Genomic DNA, 19,409 nt, shown 5'->3' with positions numbered 1-19,409 from the left:
ATGGCATCACTGACTCAATGGACATGAGTTTGAGCAAGCTCTGAGAGATAGTGAAGGACAGGGAAGCTTGGCGTGCTACAGTCCATGAGGTCGCAAAGAGTCGGACATGACTGAGCGACTGAATAACAACAACATTTAAAAATGAGCAAACAATCTGAGTAAACATTTCTCCAAAGAAAATAAAGAAATGGCCAATAAACACTTAAAAACGGCTTGACATCATTAGCCGCCAAGGAAATGAAAATCAAAACCACAGTGAGATATCATTTTAAATCCACTAGATGGTTATGGTTAAAAAGATAGATAATAACAAGCACTGGTGAGGATGTGGAGGGCCCTTAATGCTTAAACCCTTAAACACTGCTGGTGGTAATGTAAAAATGGTATCCTCAGTTTGGAAAACAGTCTTGCAGTTCTTCAAAAGGTCCAAACGTAGAGTTAACGTATCACCCAGCAATTCCACTCCCAGGTATATACCGAAGAGAAATGAAAACACAGAAATTTGTACAAAATGATCATACTACCATTATTTATAACAGCTAAAAAATAAGAATAACCTAAATGTCCATCAAATGAGCTGACAAATAAAAGGTGATATTCTTCATAAAATAGAATATTATTCAGCAATAAAAAGGAGATACTGATATCTGCCACAAGATGGATAAACTTTGAAAACATTATGCTAAGTGAAAGAAGCCAATGAAAAACCTACGTTTTATATGACTCCAGTTACACAAAAAGTCTAAAGTAGGTAAATCCATAGAGACAAAAAGTAGATTAGTGGTTGCCTAGGGCTGCGGATGGGGCATGTGGATTAGAGAGTGACTTATGGGTATGGGCTTCCTATGTGGGGTGATGAAATGTTCTAAAATTATTCTAAAATTAATTGTCAGTTGCTGCTCAGCTTTGTGAACAATTTACAGTCTAATAAATACCATCTTATGGAAAATCCCAGATGAAACTTTTGGCCAATCTAATATATTGTTATAAGTTATTTGTAAAATTTTAAAAATCAGAAAATATCTAAATGCAAACCAAAAAAAATTATACAATAAATATGTTTAGTCATGTTAAGTAACCATTGTAAATCATCTTTTGAATACTGATTAACACAAGGAAATTCCATACTATAATCTTAAAGGGAAATGCAGAATGTAAAGTCTGTGTCTCAAACACACACAGAGAGAAAATGTAGAAAAGAAAATCCTTAACCAGTAAATAACGGTTAATACTGGGTGATGGGATAAATGGTGGTCTTTATTTTCTTCTCTTTCTTCTATAGTTTCTGTATTTCCTACACTGTGTGTATTTTACAGTAAGGAAAATTATCTTTTAAAGATTGAGAAAAAAAGCTTATTTTCAAAACTTACTTGAGATGTATAGACTATAAGAGCTGAATAGCAAATTATTGATCATATAATACTATATATACTATACTAAGTCACTTCAGTCGTGTCCGACTCTGTGTGACCCCATAGATGGCAGCCCACCAGGCTCCCCCAACCCTGGGATTCTCCAGGCAAGAACACTGGAGTGGGTTGCCATTTCCTTCTCCAATGCATGAACGTGAAAAGTGAAAGTAAAGTCGCTCAGTCGTGTCCGACCCTTAGCAACCCCATGGACTGCAGCCTTCTAGGCTCCTCCATCCATGGGATTTTCCAGGCAAGAGTACTGGAGTGGGGTGCCATTGCCTTCTCCGTGATCATATAATAAGATCTTTCTAATTTTACTATTGAAGTAATTTTACTGAAAAGGCTAAGTGCCTTAGCCCAGCGGTCTCCAGTCCCTGGGCGGGTGGACTGCTACCAGTCCTAGGCCTCTTAGGAACCTGGGCCCACGGCAGGAGATGAGCAGTGGGCAAGCGAGTGAAGCTTCATCTACCACTCACATTACCACTCGCAATGCATCGCTCGCATTACAGCCTGAACCACCCCCTTCACCCTCCTTCTCTCCCCTCTGCCCGCTCTTTCTCTCTTGATGACACCCTACAAAGATACACAAGCACACTCACTCACAAAAGCAGCTCAAAAAATGAATTGAGGGCTAGACCTTGAGGGCATTATGCTAAGACAAACGTCAGACAGAAAAGACAAATACAATATGATCTCATCTGTATGTGGAATCTTTTTTCGAAAACCCACTTTCATAGATACAGAGAGCAGATTGATGGTTAGCAGAGGCAGGGTGCAGTGGGGGAATGGGTGGGGGAGGGTGGTCGAAAGGTAAAAACATCCAGTTATGACGTTATCATATTCCCAGATAAGCAAGTCCTGGGGATGTAATGTGAAGCATGGCAACTGAAGGTACCAGTGTGCACGCAGGCTTCAGTCGTGTCCAACTCTATGCGACCGTATGGACTGCAGCCCCCCAGGCTCCTCTGTCCACGGGATGCTCCAGGCAAGAATGCTGGAGTGGGTTGCCATGCCCTTACAGGATTGAAGGATCGAACCTGCCACCCTTACATCTCATGGCAGGCAGGTTCTTTACCACTAGCACCACCTGAGGAGCCCAAAGGTGACAATACTATGTTGTATATTTGAAAGGGGCTAAGAGACCAGATCTAAAAAGTTCCCACCACTAGAAAAAAAATGTTTGTGACCATGTGTGATGATGAATGTTAATGAAACTTATTGTGGTGAGGATTTTGCAATATATACGTGTATTGATTTATGTTGTACACTTGAAATATGTTATTTCAAATATTTTTTCATAATATAATGTTATATGTCAGTTATGTGTGTGCATGCTAAGCCGTGTCTGACTCTTCGTGACCCTGTGGACTGTAGCCTGCCAGGCTCTGTCCATGGGGATTCTTCAGGCAAGAATACTGAAGTGTGTTGCCATGCCCTCCTCCAGGGGATCTTCCCCACTCCCATCTCTTATGTCTCCTACACTGGCCACCTTGGAAGCCCCATAGGTCAATTATACCTCAATTTAAAAAAAAAAAAAAAGAACTAAAAATAATCTGAGAGATTCCTTTCCCCAAATTGGATTCTGTTCTAAAACTCCTACAGGATTATGGAGAAAAACCCAACAGTGCCTGTCCTAGACCATTAGAGGGCAGTCACAAGTTAAAACAGACTGAGTCCTAAGTGCAGTGGATAAGCTACAATGAAAAAAATCATCATTTTTTTGGCATCGGAAGCAGACAAACATGATTAAAATCATGCTGACCTTGGGATGACCGTCTTCAGCTTTCTTTGGCAAGCACTGGCTAAAAAATCTTTTTGAAGTAGGGCATTCTGGTTCCCATCCCACAAGAACAAGAAATGGACGATGCCTGAGGGAACTGCCCCAGCGACAGCTCCCAACTTTTTCAGAGCAGCAGCCCATAATCACCTCATTTTCCTGCTCCAAGTGTTGTCAGGGAGATTCTTCCGCCTTTGGCATCTAGGGAGGTAATACAGATGGAAGGCTGGAAGGACGACCAGCTGCTAATGCTGTTCCTTGGGGTCCTAAGCCCTCCAAACAAAAAGAAACAAGAGTCCAGTCTTACTCAGCGGAAACAAAAGTTCCATGAAATTTGGCAAGCTTCCCTGTTCCCAAATGATTCCCAGATGATGGTAAATTTGGAAAATGGTCAGTGTTGAAATCAAGACACGTGGGCCTGGTTGCAAAGCCTGATTCCACCTCTCTCTCCACGACATGTGAAAGTGAAAAATACAGAGTTGGGGGCAATAGTGTTCACTCCTTGCTATTAATTCCAGTTAAAGAATCTTATCCAGGCAGGTAGGGCTATACTGTAGTGCTTCAGCCTACAGACACTGGAAGAGGACCCATTTCAAATCCCAGCTCTGTTACTCACTTGTCAGGGGAACCTATACAGCTTACTCACTTCACTGTGGCTCACAATTAACTTTCCTCATCTGTACAATGAAGGTAATGATAATGTGATTTCTTACCTATTTCCTAAGTTATTACAGAAGAAGAATTTACATAGTCCTGACACATTATGGCATCTGGTCCCATCACTTCATGGCAAATAGATGGGGAAACAATGGAAACAGTGACAGACTATATCTTTTTGGGCCCCAAAATCACTGCAGATGGTGACTGCAGCCATGAAATTAAAACATGCTTGCTCATTGGAAGAAAAGTTATGACCAACCTAGGCAGCATATTAAAAAGCAGAGACATTACTTTGCCAACAAAGGTCCATCTAGTCAAGGCTATCATTTTTCCAGTGGTCATGTATGGATGTGAGAGTTGGACCATAAAGAAAGCTGAGTGCCGAAATTGATGCTTTTGAACTGTGGTGTTGGAGAAGACTCTTCAGAGTCCCTTGGACTGCAAGGAGATCTAACCAGTCCATCCTAAAGGAGATCAGTCCTAAATGTTCATTGGAAGGACTGATGCGGAAGCTGAAACTCCAATACTTTGGCCACCTGATGCAAAGAACTGACTCATCTGAAAAAACTCTGATGCTGGGAAAGATTGAAGGCTGGAGAAAAAGGGGACAACAGAGGATGAGATGGTTGGATGGCATCATCGACTCATTGGACATGAGTTTGAGTAAACTCTGGGAGTTAGTGATGACAGGGAGGCCTGGCATGCTGCAGTCCATGGGTCACAAAGAGTCAGACACGACTGAGCAACTGAACTGAACTGACACATGATTAGTACTCAACAAGTTATTATCTAGTGCTAGTGGTGATGGGAATAAAGATCTTAAAATACAGAATTTTTCTACCCTCATTTCATCCAGTCCAACATCTTAAGACTTTCCTATGAGGAAAATTCTCTCTTAAAAACCCTCAAAAATCTCATTAGATAATCAATCCTTCAAATCAACCCAGGATTAACACACCAGAAAAACCCCTATTTCACACAGGTAAAAATTACATCTAAAATCTGGCTCTGGTTTTATTAGCTGAGCTGCATTCCTTTTATCACCTAAGATACTGGTTGTATAAGTTCTTCTCCAAAGGCAAATTTACCAGGGATTGAAATAAAGGTTTAGAAACACAACGTCTACACTTTTAAAAGTTGTTCCATTGATAGTTGAAATGCAGGTGTTTTCCATAATTGATACAGGCCAGGACAAACTTATGGTAAGATTAATTAGTGTGGCTCATTTTCCAAAGATGTTCACAACAATATTTCCTATTACATGTGATACTTCTCTGATCAAGAGGTGGAGTTTGTGTTTCCTCCCATTGAATCTGAGATGGCTTTCAAATAATGCCATGTGACTTCCAAGGTTAAGTCCTATAAGACACTGTGGCTCCCTCCTAGTTTTCTTTGGGATGCGCATTCATAGGACCCAGCCACCATGCTGTGAGGAAGACCAAGTAGCATTTAGAGAAGCCATGTAGGCATTTCCATCCCACAGCCCCATCCGGGGTCCCAGGTAACAACTTCCATCAATTGTCAGACATGTAACCAAGCAACCCTTCCAATGATGCCATCTCCAGAAACTGAATCATTTCCAGTCATTGAGTCTTTCCAGCTGAGCTCCCAGACATCATGGAGCAAAATGAACCCTCTCATTGTGCCTGTTCTGACCCCTAAAATCCATAAGCACAAGAAGACGGTTGTCAGTTTATGCCACTAAGTTGGGAAGTCAGTTATTACATAGCAGTAATAACTAGTACAGCTAGCAAGAGAGACTGTCTCACATTTAAGTAGATGAGCATTTAATGTCTATAAAATACCTCCCACTTTGTTGATATCATAAATTTCACAATGAGATACATAGTCTTTTGGCTTAAAGTTTTACCCCCTTTGAAACACAGAGTGAAGTAAAGTAAGAAAAGAAGTTTAATGCCCCAATCTAGGTGCTAGGAACTATTAATGGTACGACTTTGGGAAATCTCTTAATATGTGGGACATATATTGCAACCCTTTCCTCCAGATCCAGTCTCTACCCTTCCCCCTCCCCACCCACAACTTGGTATCTAAGGAGATTGATCTTATGAAATACATCAATGAGTTTCCAGTTGGGTATGTCCAGTGGGAGGCACCAGCTGGAGATTCAGAAGAGAATAATGTTTGGATATCATTCCAGTAAAGGAAAAACATCCCTGTTTTTCCATTCATCCTTCTCACTACTCTCAAGTAATTTTGATCATCAGCTGTGTGGGGAGATTTGCCCACACCAGGCAATTCTTGGACACCTGCTGGATGTCCTACAATTCAACTCAGTTCTGATGCTATCTGCCTGAAGATAGCATTAGATCTCACAGGTTCAGGGCTCAGTCCCTCAAGGCTGCTCCCACTTCATATGGGAATTGAACTTCAGGCTGTTACCTGGGCTTCTGACCAACTGGTTATAAATCAGGAGTTCCTACAACCCCCTCCTCAGGTGTGATCATTTGCTAGAATAGGTCACAGTTCTAAGGAAAATAGATTACTTACTAAATTACCAGTTTATATACAAAGGAACACAACTCAGGATCAGCCAGATGAAAGAGATGCATAAGTCAAAGTATGTGGGAAGGCATGTGGAGCTTCCATGCCCACTGTGGGCACGATACCCTCCCAGCACCTGCACATGTTCACCAACCTGGAAGTTCTCAAAACCCCATAATTATACTTCATATTTTGTGGAGGCTTCATTACATAGTCGATTGATTAAATCTTTGGTCATTGGTGATTGAACTCAATCTCATCTCTCCCCAAAATTTGAGGAGTGGGGCTAAAAGTTCCAACTCTAGTCACATGGTTGGTCCCTTGGCAACCACCTGTCATTTTTAGGGGCTTTCTAAAAGCAACCTCATTAACTTAAACTCAAGTGCAGATGAAAGGGGCTAACTATGAATAACAGTTGACATATTTATAGATCTTAACATTTAGTAAATTCCAAAGAATGGTAATGAAAATGAAATATATGTTTCTTACTGCAAATCACAATGTTGCAATTCGCCTCTCCCTGTCTATGGTGTGGTCACAGCCTAGTAACATCTTTCAGTCGAAGGTCACAGCTCCTCTGAGGCAGTGCTTCTTATACAATGCCCCTCTCTCTCTGCCTCCCTCCTTCCCAATCTTCCTAATATTTCCTCTTTTCCTAGCCCTTTCAGACCTTGGGGTAGTAAAAGCACCCCTCAATCACTAGCTCGGGTGACTTACCTAACACTCTCCCCACACATTTGCAATTAATTCCTCACATTTCTCAATCATGCCTTCTGTTTCCTCTTGGGATACTGGCTGATAAGGAGATTTTATTCTTCATCATAAAAAAGAGATTTCACACAACCAGCCTGCCTCATAGATAGAGCAAGATAATCAATGTGACAAATTAGCTCAGGTCCAGTCACAGGCTTCCCTGATAGCTCAGTTGGTAAAGAATCCACCTGTAATGCAGGAGACCCCAGTTCGATTCCTGGGTCAGGAAGATCTGCTGGAGAAGGGTTAGGTTACCCACTCTAGTATTCTTGAGCTTCCCTCTTGGCTTAGCTGGTAAAGAATCCGCCTGCAATGTGGGAGACGTGGGTTTGATCCCTGGGTTGGGAAGATCCCTTGGAGAAGGGAACAGCTACCCACTCCAGCACATAATCTTTGTTCACACCACAAATGCAAATGACAGTCTCAGAAGAGATAGATGCTGCCAAGCACTGCCAGTACTTGGAGCATGATGATGTCTAAGGGGAGCACCCTTCATTAACGCCAGACAACACCAGCTGGCATGCTCCTCCCTCAACTCCCTCAAGACTTGAATGAGTAATTCCCCAACATGCCACCCTATATATGTTGACAGTTGAAACCCTCAGTCCAGCACCAAGAACTGGAGACCTGTAAAAACCTCATTTCTGTAGATATCAACTCCTGCACTAGAACAATGGTTTTTTAAACTACTTTTATTTAGCAATGTATCATTTTTTGTTTTTATTTTTATAAACACAGTCTTACATGGAACTCCAAATAAAATTGAAATAGATAAATCTGGGGCAGCATTAGTTGAAACAAGGGGTTCCCAGCAACTGTCCTGAAGTAGCCATTGCCCCACCTATTCTCCTAGACAGTTTCCTGGGTCTCGAAGGAAGCCAGCTTGAGAACCAGTGACTACTCAAGAACTACTACAATCTTGATAATGTTTAGGGAATTCAGACAGTCTATCATATAGCTATAAAAGTAGATTACTAGGTATAATTGTTTTTAATATTCAAAGAATCAGACGCTTTCTTCTCACATTATATAATCCCATATAGAAATTTTCCAGTATGACATACAGACACTCTTACCTTCTCTATTAAAACCCTATTGCACAACACATGTTTTTACATCACAGCTCTCCCAAAGATCTCCAGACTTGAGTAAAATTGCAAAAAAAAAGTTGAGTTTTATGTGCTGTATCTGTGACATGGGCCCTCCAGTTTCAGGGAGGTTAAAGGTAGTGGTCTGTTTCTGAGTCCTCTGTGGCCAATGCAGAATCTGGTGAAGAAAGCAATGCTGGATGGCACACGAGTTCACCAGCACTATCTGATGTTGGCATTCTTCTTGAGGTAGTCCACGTAACGAGTCAGGAGCATCTTCTGAAACACACTGCTGTAGAAGGCCCACGATGGGATCAGGCTCAGAATGATAGCCTTAAATAGACAAAAACATAAGTGTCTGGGAGAGAAGAGGAGCAAGGAGGATGCAATATAACATCTCAGTTTATATTCATCATCTTTAAAAATACATATCTGATGAACGAGGTTAAGTACCAAACCTTATAAGTAGTCATTAAAGTTTCAATGTCTTGTAACACTTTCTTGGCAGGAAAGTTTCTCAGGAACCAAAGTGGTCACTTGTCAGATCAGTTGTGATATATTTCTAAATTAAGAGAACTCTGTCCATAGTAACACCCTCCCTATCTTCCTTCTCTTGGTGAGCACCTTTCTCTTGGCCCTTGATCTCCCAGTATCTTTATATTTATTCTACCAAGGTTCTACTAAAATGAGATTCCAGGAAAGAATCAGAAATGCTTTCCATCACCTGACACAATGCTGAGGCACACTGGTGTACCTGAACGCATGAAAGAGTTAATGAACAGGAGATTGACCAAGACGGTGGAGTAGGAAGATGCTGAGCCCCTCTCCTCTCACAGGCACACCACAATTACAGCTATTTACAGAACAACGATTAATGACAGAGACCTGAAATCTAGCAGAAAAAATCTCCTACAACTAAAGACAGAAAGAGGAAACCACAAAGAGATGAGTAAAAGTGGTGGAATGTGGTATAGTCGAGGCCCTTTCCCTTGGGTAGGAGACCCACAAATAGGAAGATAATTACAAGTGCCGAGGTTTTTCCTAAGGAGTAGGTGTCTGAGCCCCACACTGGGCTCCCTAGCCCAAGGGTCCTTTGTCAGGAAGAGGAGGCCACAGAATGTTTAGTTTTGAAGGTCAGCAGGCTTACTTTCAGTAAAGCCAGAGGGTGTTAGGGAATAGAGACTCCACTTTTAAAGTGCTGTGTGCTTAATCGCTCAGTCATGTCTGACTCTTTGTGACCCCACGGATTATAACCTGCCAGGCTCCTCTATCCATGGGGATTCTCCAGGCAAGAATACTGGAATGGGTTGCCATGCTTTTTTCCAGGGGATCGTCCCAATCCAGGGATTGAACCCAGGTCTCCCACATTGCAGGCAGATTCTTTACCGACTGAGCCACCAGGAAACCCCCACTTTTAAAGGGTGCACACCAAATCTTACACACTCTGGGAACCAGGGCAGAAGCAGTAATTTGAAAAGAGCCTGGATCAGACCCACTTGTTGATCTTAGAGAACCTCCCAAAAAGGCAGGAGACAAGCAGAGATCACTCTGGAGATATAGACCCTTGGGCAGCCACTTGGAGAGCTCATTCTACCACTGATGCTGGTAAGCACCATTTTGGAATCCTCCGACTAGCTTTTTAGTGTCAGAACGTGGCCCCACTCACCAGCCTCTCAGCACCAATACTGAGACTACTCAGGCCAAGCAACTAGCCAGTCAGGGACACAGTTTCACCCACAAGTAGGCTGGCTGTCTTAGGACACCTTCTTGAACACCTAGCTTCCCCAGGATCCAGCCCCAACCTCCAGTGTATTGGCACTGGCCCCAAGACCCTCAGGGCCCCGTGGTCAGCTGTCAGGCCCAAACCTGCCCATTAGCAGGCCAATACCAACTCCAGGACTCCCAGGGCCTGCAGCCAGAGACCCTGGGACTCAGTTCCACTCACTAGTGGGCTGTCACTAGCTCCAGGACACTCTGGGTCCTAGTCTTGAATACCAGCAGGCAAACACCAGTTCCAAGACCAACAGGCCCTTTAGCTAGAGAAGCCAAGACCTGGTTCTGCCCACCAATGGGCTGTCACTAGCCCCTGAACCCAGTCTCACCTACCAGCAGATGGACACTATTTCCAAGAATGCAACATTCCCACACCCTAACATGTCAAGACCCAGTCCACCCACCAGTAGGCTAACATCAGTAGCCTCCTGAAACACCTTGGGACTCATAGCTGCCCTGGAATCAGACCCAGCTTACAGCTTTGGAACACCACAGACTCAGCAGCCAGCCATGTGAAGAACCAGCCCCACCCACTAGTAGACCTACACTAGATCCAGGATGCCAAGCCCTGCAACCAGTCACCCTGAAGTCTGACTGCACACACCAGTGAGCCAGCGTTAGCCCTGGGACCCCGCTGGAGTTCCCACCTGGCTCCTAACAACCCAGACCCACCCGCCAGCAGCCTCTGCAAAAGACAGAACTGGAAGCCAGCCAAGCTTATCAGACCACCCACAGTAATCAGCCCACCAGAACAGACGAGCTCGCACAGTCCACATGGGGGCACTCCTAGAATATACAGCTCTGTTGAGCAGAGGAGAGCGTACTTCTAGGATATACAGAACCTTTCCTACAAAAGGCCACTTCTTCAAGATAGGGAAATTTAACCAACCCACCAGATACATAGAAATGAAAACAGTAAATTAGGCAAAATAAGGCAACAGAGGAATATGTTCCAAATGAAGGAACCAGATAAAACACCAGAAAAAAAGAATTAAGTAAAGTGGAGTTGAGCAATCTATCTGATAAAGTTCAAGGTAACGATCAGAAAGATGCTCAAAGAATTCAGGAGCAGAATGGCCAAAGATGAACAGAGTGAGAAGTTAAAAAAACAATTTTTTTAAAGAGAAAACATAAAGAGAAGATATTTGAAGATATAACAGCTAAAAACGTCCCTAATCTGGGAAAGGAAACAGATATCCAGGTCCAGACAGCACAAGAATCCCAACCATGATCAACACAAAGAGGACCACATCAAGACACATAGTATTAAAAACAGTAAAAATTAAAGACAAAGAGAGAATATTAAAAGCAGAAAAAGAAGAGCAACAAGTTACATAGAGGGGAATTGCCAAATGGCTATCAGCTAGCTTTTCATCAGAAACTGCAGGCCAGAGGAGAGTGGCGTGTGTATTGAAAAGGATGAAAGTGAAAAGCCTACAATGAAAAATGCTCTACCTGGCAAGATTTTCATTAAGATTTGAAGGTGAGAACAAGGGTTTTACAAACAAGCAAAAGCCTGAAGAGTTCAGTGCCATGAAATCAGCTTTACAAGAAATATTAAAGGAACTTGTTCCCTAGGCAGAAAAGAAAAGACCACAAGTAGAAATACAAAAAGTACTAAATAAAAAATCTCATCAGTATAGCCAAAGATTCAGTAAAGGTAGTAAATTAACCACATATAAAGCTAGGAGGAAAGTTAAAAGAAAAAAGTAATAGTAAAAGCATCTATATCCACAATAAGTAGTCAAGGTATAAACAAAACAAACATACAAATTATAATGTCAAAAAAGTAAATATGGAGGGGCAGGGGGTAAAAATGCAGAGTTGTTAAAATGTGTTTAAACTTGAGCAATCATTAACTTAAAACAATCATGTTTTAAGTCACCCAGTTGTGTCCAGCTCTTTGTGACACGATGGACTGCTGCACACCAAGCCTTGATAGCTATATATAAACCTCACGGTAACCACAAACCAAAAACCTATAATAGATATATGCACACACAAAAGAAAAAGGAACCTAAATATAACATTAACAACTGTCACCAAATTAAAGGAAAGCTTATGGACTCTGTGGGAGAGGGAGAGGGTGGGAAGATTTGAGAGAATGACATTGACACATGTAAAATATCATGTAAGAAACGAGTTGCCAGTCCAGGTTCGATACATGATACTGGATGCTTGGGGCTGGTGCACTGGGACAACCCAGAGGGATGGTATGGGGAGGGAGGAGGGAGGAGGGTTCAGGATGGGGAACACATGTATACCTGTGGCAGATTCATTTTGATATTTGGCAGAACTAATACAATTATGTAAAGTTTAAAAAAAAAAAAAAAGAAGTACGTCAAAAAAAAAAACTAAAAAAAAAATAAATAAATAAAGGAAAGCAAGGAAAAAACTTTGAAAGGAACTACAAAAACAACCCAATTCAAATGGCAGAACATACATATCAATAATTACTTTAAATGTAAATGAATTAAATGCTACAATCAAAAGACACAGAGTGGTGGAATGGATATAAAAACAAGACCAGTATATATGCTGCCTACAAGAGGCTCACTCCATATCTAAAGACACACACAGGGAATGCTCTGGTGGTCCAGTTGTGAGGACTTAGCACTTTTACTGCCATGATCCCAGGTTTGATCCCTGGTCAGAGAACTAAGGTCCCACAAGCTGTGGCACTGTGACCAAATTAAGTAATTAATTTGGACACATACAGATTGAAAATGAGGGGATGGAAAAAGGTATTCCATGCAAATGGAAATAAAAAGAGTCAGGTTACAGTACGTATATCAGAAAAATACACTTTAAAACAAAGACTGTAATAAGAGAAAAAGTAGGAATTATTTAATAATTAAGGGATCAGTTCAAGAGGATATAACTATTGTAAATAGATGTGCAACCTACATAAGAGCACACAAACACATAAAGCAAATACTAAAGGGGGACACTGACAGTAGCACAGTAAAAGTGGGGGGACTTAAACGACTCACTTGTCCATCAGCGGACAGGCCACCCAGACAGAAAATCAATAAAGAAACACAGGCCTTAAATTACACGTTAGGACAGATGAACTTAATATATATATATATATATATATAGAACATTCCTTCCCAAAGCAGCAAAACACACATTCTTTTCAAGTGCACATGGAACATTCTTCACAATAGATTATATGATAGGCCACAAAAGAAGTCTCAGGAAATTTAAGAAGATTGAAGTCATATCAAGCATATTTTCCAACCATAACACTATGAGACTAGAAATCAAACAACAACAACAATGAAAAAAAAACTGAAAAAAACACAAACATGTGGGCCATTGCTTAGCAGCATAAACGATATGCCACTAAACAGCTAGTGCATCACTGAAGAAATTAAAAACTGCCTGGAGACAAATGAAAGCAAAAATAATGATGTAAAACCCATGGGACACAACAAAAGCAGTTCTAAGAGGGAAGTTTATAATGATACAAGCCTATCTCAGGAAACATGAAGAATCTCAGATAAACTATCTAACCATACACCTAAAGGAACTAAAAAAAGAGAACATCCCAAACCCAAAATTAGTATAAGTAAAGAAATAATAAAGATCAAATTAGAAATAAATGAAATAGAGACTAAAACACAATAGAAAAATCAATGAAACTAATATCTGCTTCTTTCAAAAGATAAAATTGATAAACTTTTAGCCAGACTCATCAAGAAAAGAAGAAAGAGAATCCAAATCAGTAAAATCAGAAATGGAGTTACAACCAACATCTCAGAAATAAAAAGGATCATAAAATATTACTATGAACAATTACATGCCTATAAAATGGACAGCCAAGAAGCATTGGACAAATCACTAGAAATGTACAATTTTTCAAGATTAAACCAAGAAGAAACAGAAAATATGAACAGACCAATTACCAATAATGAAGCTGAATCAGTAATTAAAAAGACTCCCAATATCTCCCAAGGCAATAAAAATAAAAGCAAAAATAAACAAATGGAACCTAATCAAATTTATAAGCTTTTGCACAGCAGATGAAACTATAAGCAAAATGACAACCTATGAACTGGCAAAAAATATTTGCAGACAATGCAACCAATAAGGGCTTAATTTCCAAAATATACAAACTGCTCCTATAACTCAGAAAACTCCAAACAACCCAACTGAAAAATGGGCAGAAGACATAAGTAGACATTTCTCCAAAGAAGACATTGTTGCTGTTCAGTCACTAAGTCATGCCTGACTCTTTGTGACCACATGAACTGCAGCATTCCAGGCTTCCCTGTCTTTCACTATCTTCCTAAGTTTGCTCAGATTCATGTCCATTGAGTCGATGATGCCATCCAACCATCTCATCCTCTGTCGTCCCCTTCTCCTCCTGCCTGCAATCTTTTCCAGAATCAGAGTCTTTTCCAATGAGTCAGCTCTTTGCATCAGGTGGCCAAAGTATTGGAGCTTCAGCTTCAGCATCAGTTCTTCCAGTGAATATTCAAGGTTCAGATGGCCAATGGGTACACGAAAAGATGCTCAACATCTTATTTATTACAGAAATGCAAATCAAAACTATAATGCATTATCACCTCACATGAGTCAGAATGGCCATCATTAGAAAGTCTACAAATAATAAATGCTGGAGATGGTCTGGAGAAAAGGAAACCCTCCTACACTACTGATAGGAATGTAAATTAGAGCAGCCACTATGGAAAACAGTATGGATGGTCTTTAAAAAACTAAAAATAGAGTTGCCATATGATCCAGCAATTCCACTCATGGGCATCTGGAGAAACTTGAATTTGAAAAAATATATGCACCCTAATGTTCATACCATCACTATTTATAATAACTAAGACATGGAAGCCACCTAAATATTCACTAGCAGATGAATGAATAAGGAGGATGTATGTATATATACATCTATGAATGAAATGATTTCATTTGAAGCAACATGGATGGACCTAGAGATTATAATAAGTGAAGTAAGTCAGACAAAGATAAATATTATATGATATCACTTACATGTGGAATCTTAAAAAACAATAAACAAATGGACTTATTAAAAAATAAAAATAGACTCACAGATACATAAAACAAATTTATAGCTACCAAAATGGATAGCAGGGGGGAGGGAGGTAAATTAGGAGTTTGGGATTAGCAGATACAAACTACTATATATAAAGTAGATAAATAACAAGATCCTATATCTCATGATAAACCATAATAGAAAAGACTGAAAAAGAATATATATATATGTAAATGTGTATATATATATATATATACATATATATGTATGTATATGTATATATATATATATATATAAACTCATTCTATGATACCAAAACCAGACAAAGATATCACACACCAAAAAGGAAAATTACAGGCTAATACAACTGATGAATATAGATACAAAAAGTCTCAACAAAATGTTAGTAAATTCAACAATAATTAGAAAGATTATACACCATAATCAAGTGAGATTTATGTCAGGGATGCTAGGGTTGTTCAATATTCCCAAATCAATCAATGTGATACACCATATTAACAAATTCAAGAATAAAAATCATATAATTATCTCAATAGATGTAGAAAAGGCTTTTGACAAAATCTAACATCCATTTATGATCAAAACTCTCAACAAAGTGGGTATGGAGGGAATTTCCTCAACATAAAAAAGACCAAATATGGCAAGCCCACCACTAACATACTAAATGAGAAAAAGCATTCCTTCTAGGGTCAGAACATTCTCATCACGCTTATTCAACATATTAGTGGAAGTCCTAGCAAAGCAATCAGACAAGAGGAATCCAAGTTGAAAAGGGCAAAGTAAAACTATCAGTTTGTAGATGACATACACTATACATAGCAAATTTTAAAGAGACCCAAGAAAACCATTAGAACTCATCAATGAATTCAGTAAAGTTTCAGGATACAAAATTAACACACAGAAACTTGCTCTGTTTCTATACAATAGCAACAAACTATCAGAAAGATAAATTAGGAAAACAATCTCATTTACCATTACATAAAAAAAAAAAAGACCTTTTACCTAAGGAGTTAAAAGACTTGTACTCAGAAAACTATAGGTCACTGATGAAAGAAACTGAAGATGACACAAAGGTGGAAAGATACAACATGTTCATGAATTGGAAGAATTAATATTGTTAAAATGACCACACTACCCAAGGTAATCTACAGATTTAATTCAATCCCTATAAAGATGCCAAGGACATTTTTTCAAGGAAGTAGAACAAATAATTCTAAAATTTTCATAGAAACACAAAAGATGCAAAGGAATAGGCAAAACAACTTCGAAAAAGAACAAAGTTATGTATCATGCTACCTAATTTCAAGCTATACTATACAAACTATACTACTGCAATCAAAACAGTATGGTACTGTCACAAAAACAGACAGATCAGTGGAACAGAATAGAGAACTGAGAATTGAACTGACATTTACATGGGCAATAAATCTATAACAAAGAAGACAATAATATACAAGAGTAGAAAGACACCCTCTTCAATAAAAGGGATTGGGAAAACTGGACAGCTACATGCAAAAGAATCATACTGGACTATTTTCTCCCACCATGCACAAAATTAAATTCAGTGTGGATTAAAGACTTAAATATAAGACCTGAAACTATAAAATTTCTAGGAGAAAATATAGGCAATATGCTCTTTGACATCAATCTTAATAATATCTTTGCATATATCTCCTCAGGTAAGGAAACAAAAACAAAAAGAAACAAAAGAAACTATATCAAACTAAAAATCTTTTGCACAGCTAAGGAAACTATCAACAAAACAAAAAGGTCACCTACCAAATGGGAGAAAACATTTGCAAAAGATTTATCCAAAGTACACAAAGATCACATAAAACTCAGCATCAAAAAAAACAACCAACTTGTGTGAGGGAGATTCAAGAGGGAGGGGACATATGTACACCTATGGTTAATTCATGTTGATGTATGACAGAAATCAAACCAATATTGTAAACCAATCAACTAAAAATAGATAAATATTATTTTTTTAAATGGACAGAAGCTAGAACATGGAAGCAACCTAAACATTCATCAACAGAGGAATGGATAAAGAAGGTGTGGTGCATATGTACAATGGGGTGTTACTTGGCCATAAAAAAGAATGAAATAATGCCATTTGCAGTGATATGGATGGAACTAGAGATGATGATACTGAGTGAAGTTAGAGAAAGATAAATACTATATAATATCACTTGTATGTGGACTCCAAAGAAATAGTACAGATGAACCTATTTACAAAAGAGAAGTTGAGTCACAGGTGATGTAGAAAACAAATTTGTGGTTACCAGCGGGGAAAGGAGGGGCAGGGGGTAAGGATAAATTGGGAGGTTGAGATTGACATATATAGAATATATGACTAATAAGAACCTACTGAGTAGCACGGGGAATTCTATTCAATACTCTGTAATGACCTACATGGGAAAGAATCTAAAAAAGAGTGGATCTATGTATGTATAGCTGACTGACTTTGTTGTACAGAAGAAACCAACACAACGTTGCAAATCAACTATACTCCAATTTAAAATTAATTAAAAAAGAAAAAATGGGCAGAGGATTTGAATAGACATTTTCCCAAAGAAGACATATAGATATCCAGCAAGCACATGAAAAGATGCTCAACATCGCCAATTATCAGAGAAATGCAAATCAAAATCACAATAAGATACAACTTCACACCTGTCTGAATGACTATTGTCAAAAAGACAACAAATAACAAGTACTGACGAGGATATGAGAAAAGGGAACCCTCAGATATTATAGAAAACAGTATGAAGAGTTCTTAAAATATTAACAATAGACTACTGGAGAAGGCAATGGCAACCCACTCCAGTACTCTTGCCTGGAAGATCCCATGGACAGAGGAGCCTGGTGGGCTGCAGTCTATAGGGTCGCTAAGAGTCGGACACGACTGAGAGACTTCATTTTCACTTTTCACATTCATGCATTGGAGAAGGAAATGGCAACCCACTCCAGTGTTCTTGCCTGGAGAATCCCAGGGACAGCAGAGCCTGGTGGGCTGCCGTCTATGGGGTAGCACAGAGTTGAACATGACTGAAGCGACTTAGCAGCAGCAGCAGCAGAACATCCAGCCACTTCATTCTTGGATATTTATCCGAAGAAAATGAAAACACTAATTTGAAAAATATATGCACCTTTATGTTCATTGCAGTATCATTTATAGTAGCCAAAATATGGTAGCAACCTAAGTGCCCATTAGTAGATGTATGGATAAAGAAGATGTGATATATATATATATATAATATATATGATGCAATAATTTATATATTAATAATTAATGTGTGTAATAATTTATATATTATACATAATTTACTCAGCCATAAAAGTAATAAAATTTTACCATTTGTGGCAACATAGGTGCACCTAAAGGGCATTATGCTAAGTAAAATAAGGCAGATAGGAAGACAAATACTCTATGATTTCTTTCATATGTGGAATCTAAAAAATGAAATGAATATACAAACATAACAAAACAGAAACAGACCCAAAGAACAAACACGTGGTTTCCAGAAGGGAGGTTGGTGGGAGGAGAGAAATAGATGAGGGAGATTAAGAGGCACAGACTTATAGTTGCAAAACAAATGTGTCACAGGCACGAAACGGACAGTGTGGGAAACACGGTCAATAATTATATAATATCTTTCTGTAGTGAGAGACTTACGGGGATAACTTTAAAATTTATAGAAGTATCTAATCACTATGTTGTGTAACAAGAACTAACATAAAATTGTAAGTCAATTATTCTCCAAAAACAAACACACAGAAAAAGAGATCAGATTTGCAGTTACCAGCGATGAGGATATGTTATGTGAATGAAGGTAGTCGAAAGGTACATACTTCCACTTAAAAGATAAGAAAGTACCAGGGATATAATGTACAACATGATAAATGTTGTATTATATACATGAAAGTTGTTAAGAGAGTAAATCCTAAGAGTTCTCATTAAACAAAAAATTTATTTAATTTTGTATCTGTATGAGATAATGAATGGTCACTAAACTTATTGTGCTAAAGTTTTCATGTAAGTCAAATCATTATGAGGTACACTGTAAATCTATAGAATGCTGTTATGTCAATTAAATCCCAATAAAACTGGAAGAAAAAAAATCATTTACAGAGTTAATGACTTACAGTCATGCTGCTAAGTCACTTCATTGTGTCCGACTCTGTGTGAACCCACAGACGGCAGCCCACAGGCTCCTCTGTCCCCCGGATTCTCCAGACAAGAATACTTGAGAGGGTTGCCATTTCCTTCTCCAATGCATGCATGCACGCTAAGTCGCTTCAGTCGTGTCTAACTCTAAGGGACCCTATGCACAGCAGCCCACCAGGCTCCTCCGTCCACAGGATTCTCTAGATAAGAATACTGGAGTGGGTTGCCATTTCCTTCT

At 39.3% G+C, this 19,409-nt stretch overlaps 1 protein-coding gene across 1 annotated transcript in view; it reads right to left on the bottom strand.

Moving 5' to 3' along the window:
- Window positions 1-7,778: 7,778 nt before the first annotated feature.
- HSD17B3 (hydroxysteroid (17-beta) dehydrogenase 3) overlaps window positions 7,779-19,409 on the bottom strand; it is a 55,730-nt gene continuing 44,099 nt past the window's right edge. Inside the window, exon 11 of the mRNA XM_010836017.1 lies at window positions 7,779-8,525. Coding sequence (XP_010834319.1) covers window positions 8,415-8,525 — 111 coding nt within the window. The 3' untranslated portion in view covers window positions 7,779-8,414. The remainder of the gene's footprint in view (window positions 8,526-19,409) is intronic.

The sequence above is a fragment of the Bison bison genome, unplaced genomic scaffold (assembly GCF_000754665.1).
Source record: "Bison bison bison isolate TAMUID 2011002044 unplaced genomic scaffold, Bison_UMD1.0 scf7180017864057, whole genome shotgun sequence".
Lineage (NCBI taxonomy): Eukaryota > Metazoa > Chordata > Mammalia > Artiodactyla > Bovidae > Bison > Bison bison.
The sequence above is the reverse complement of the archived record's forward strand: the minus strand, read 5'-3'. Positions and strand labels throughout refer to the sequence as shown.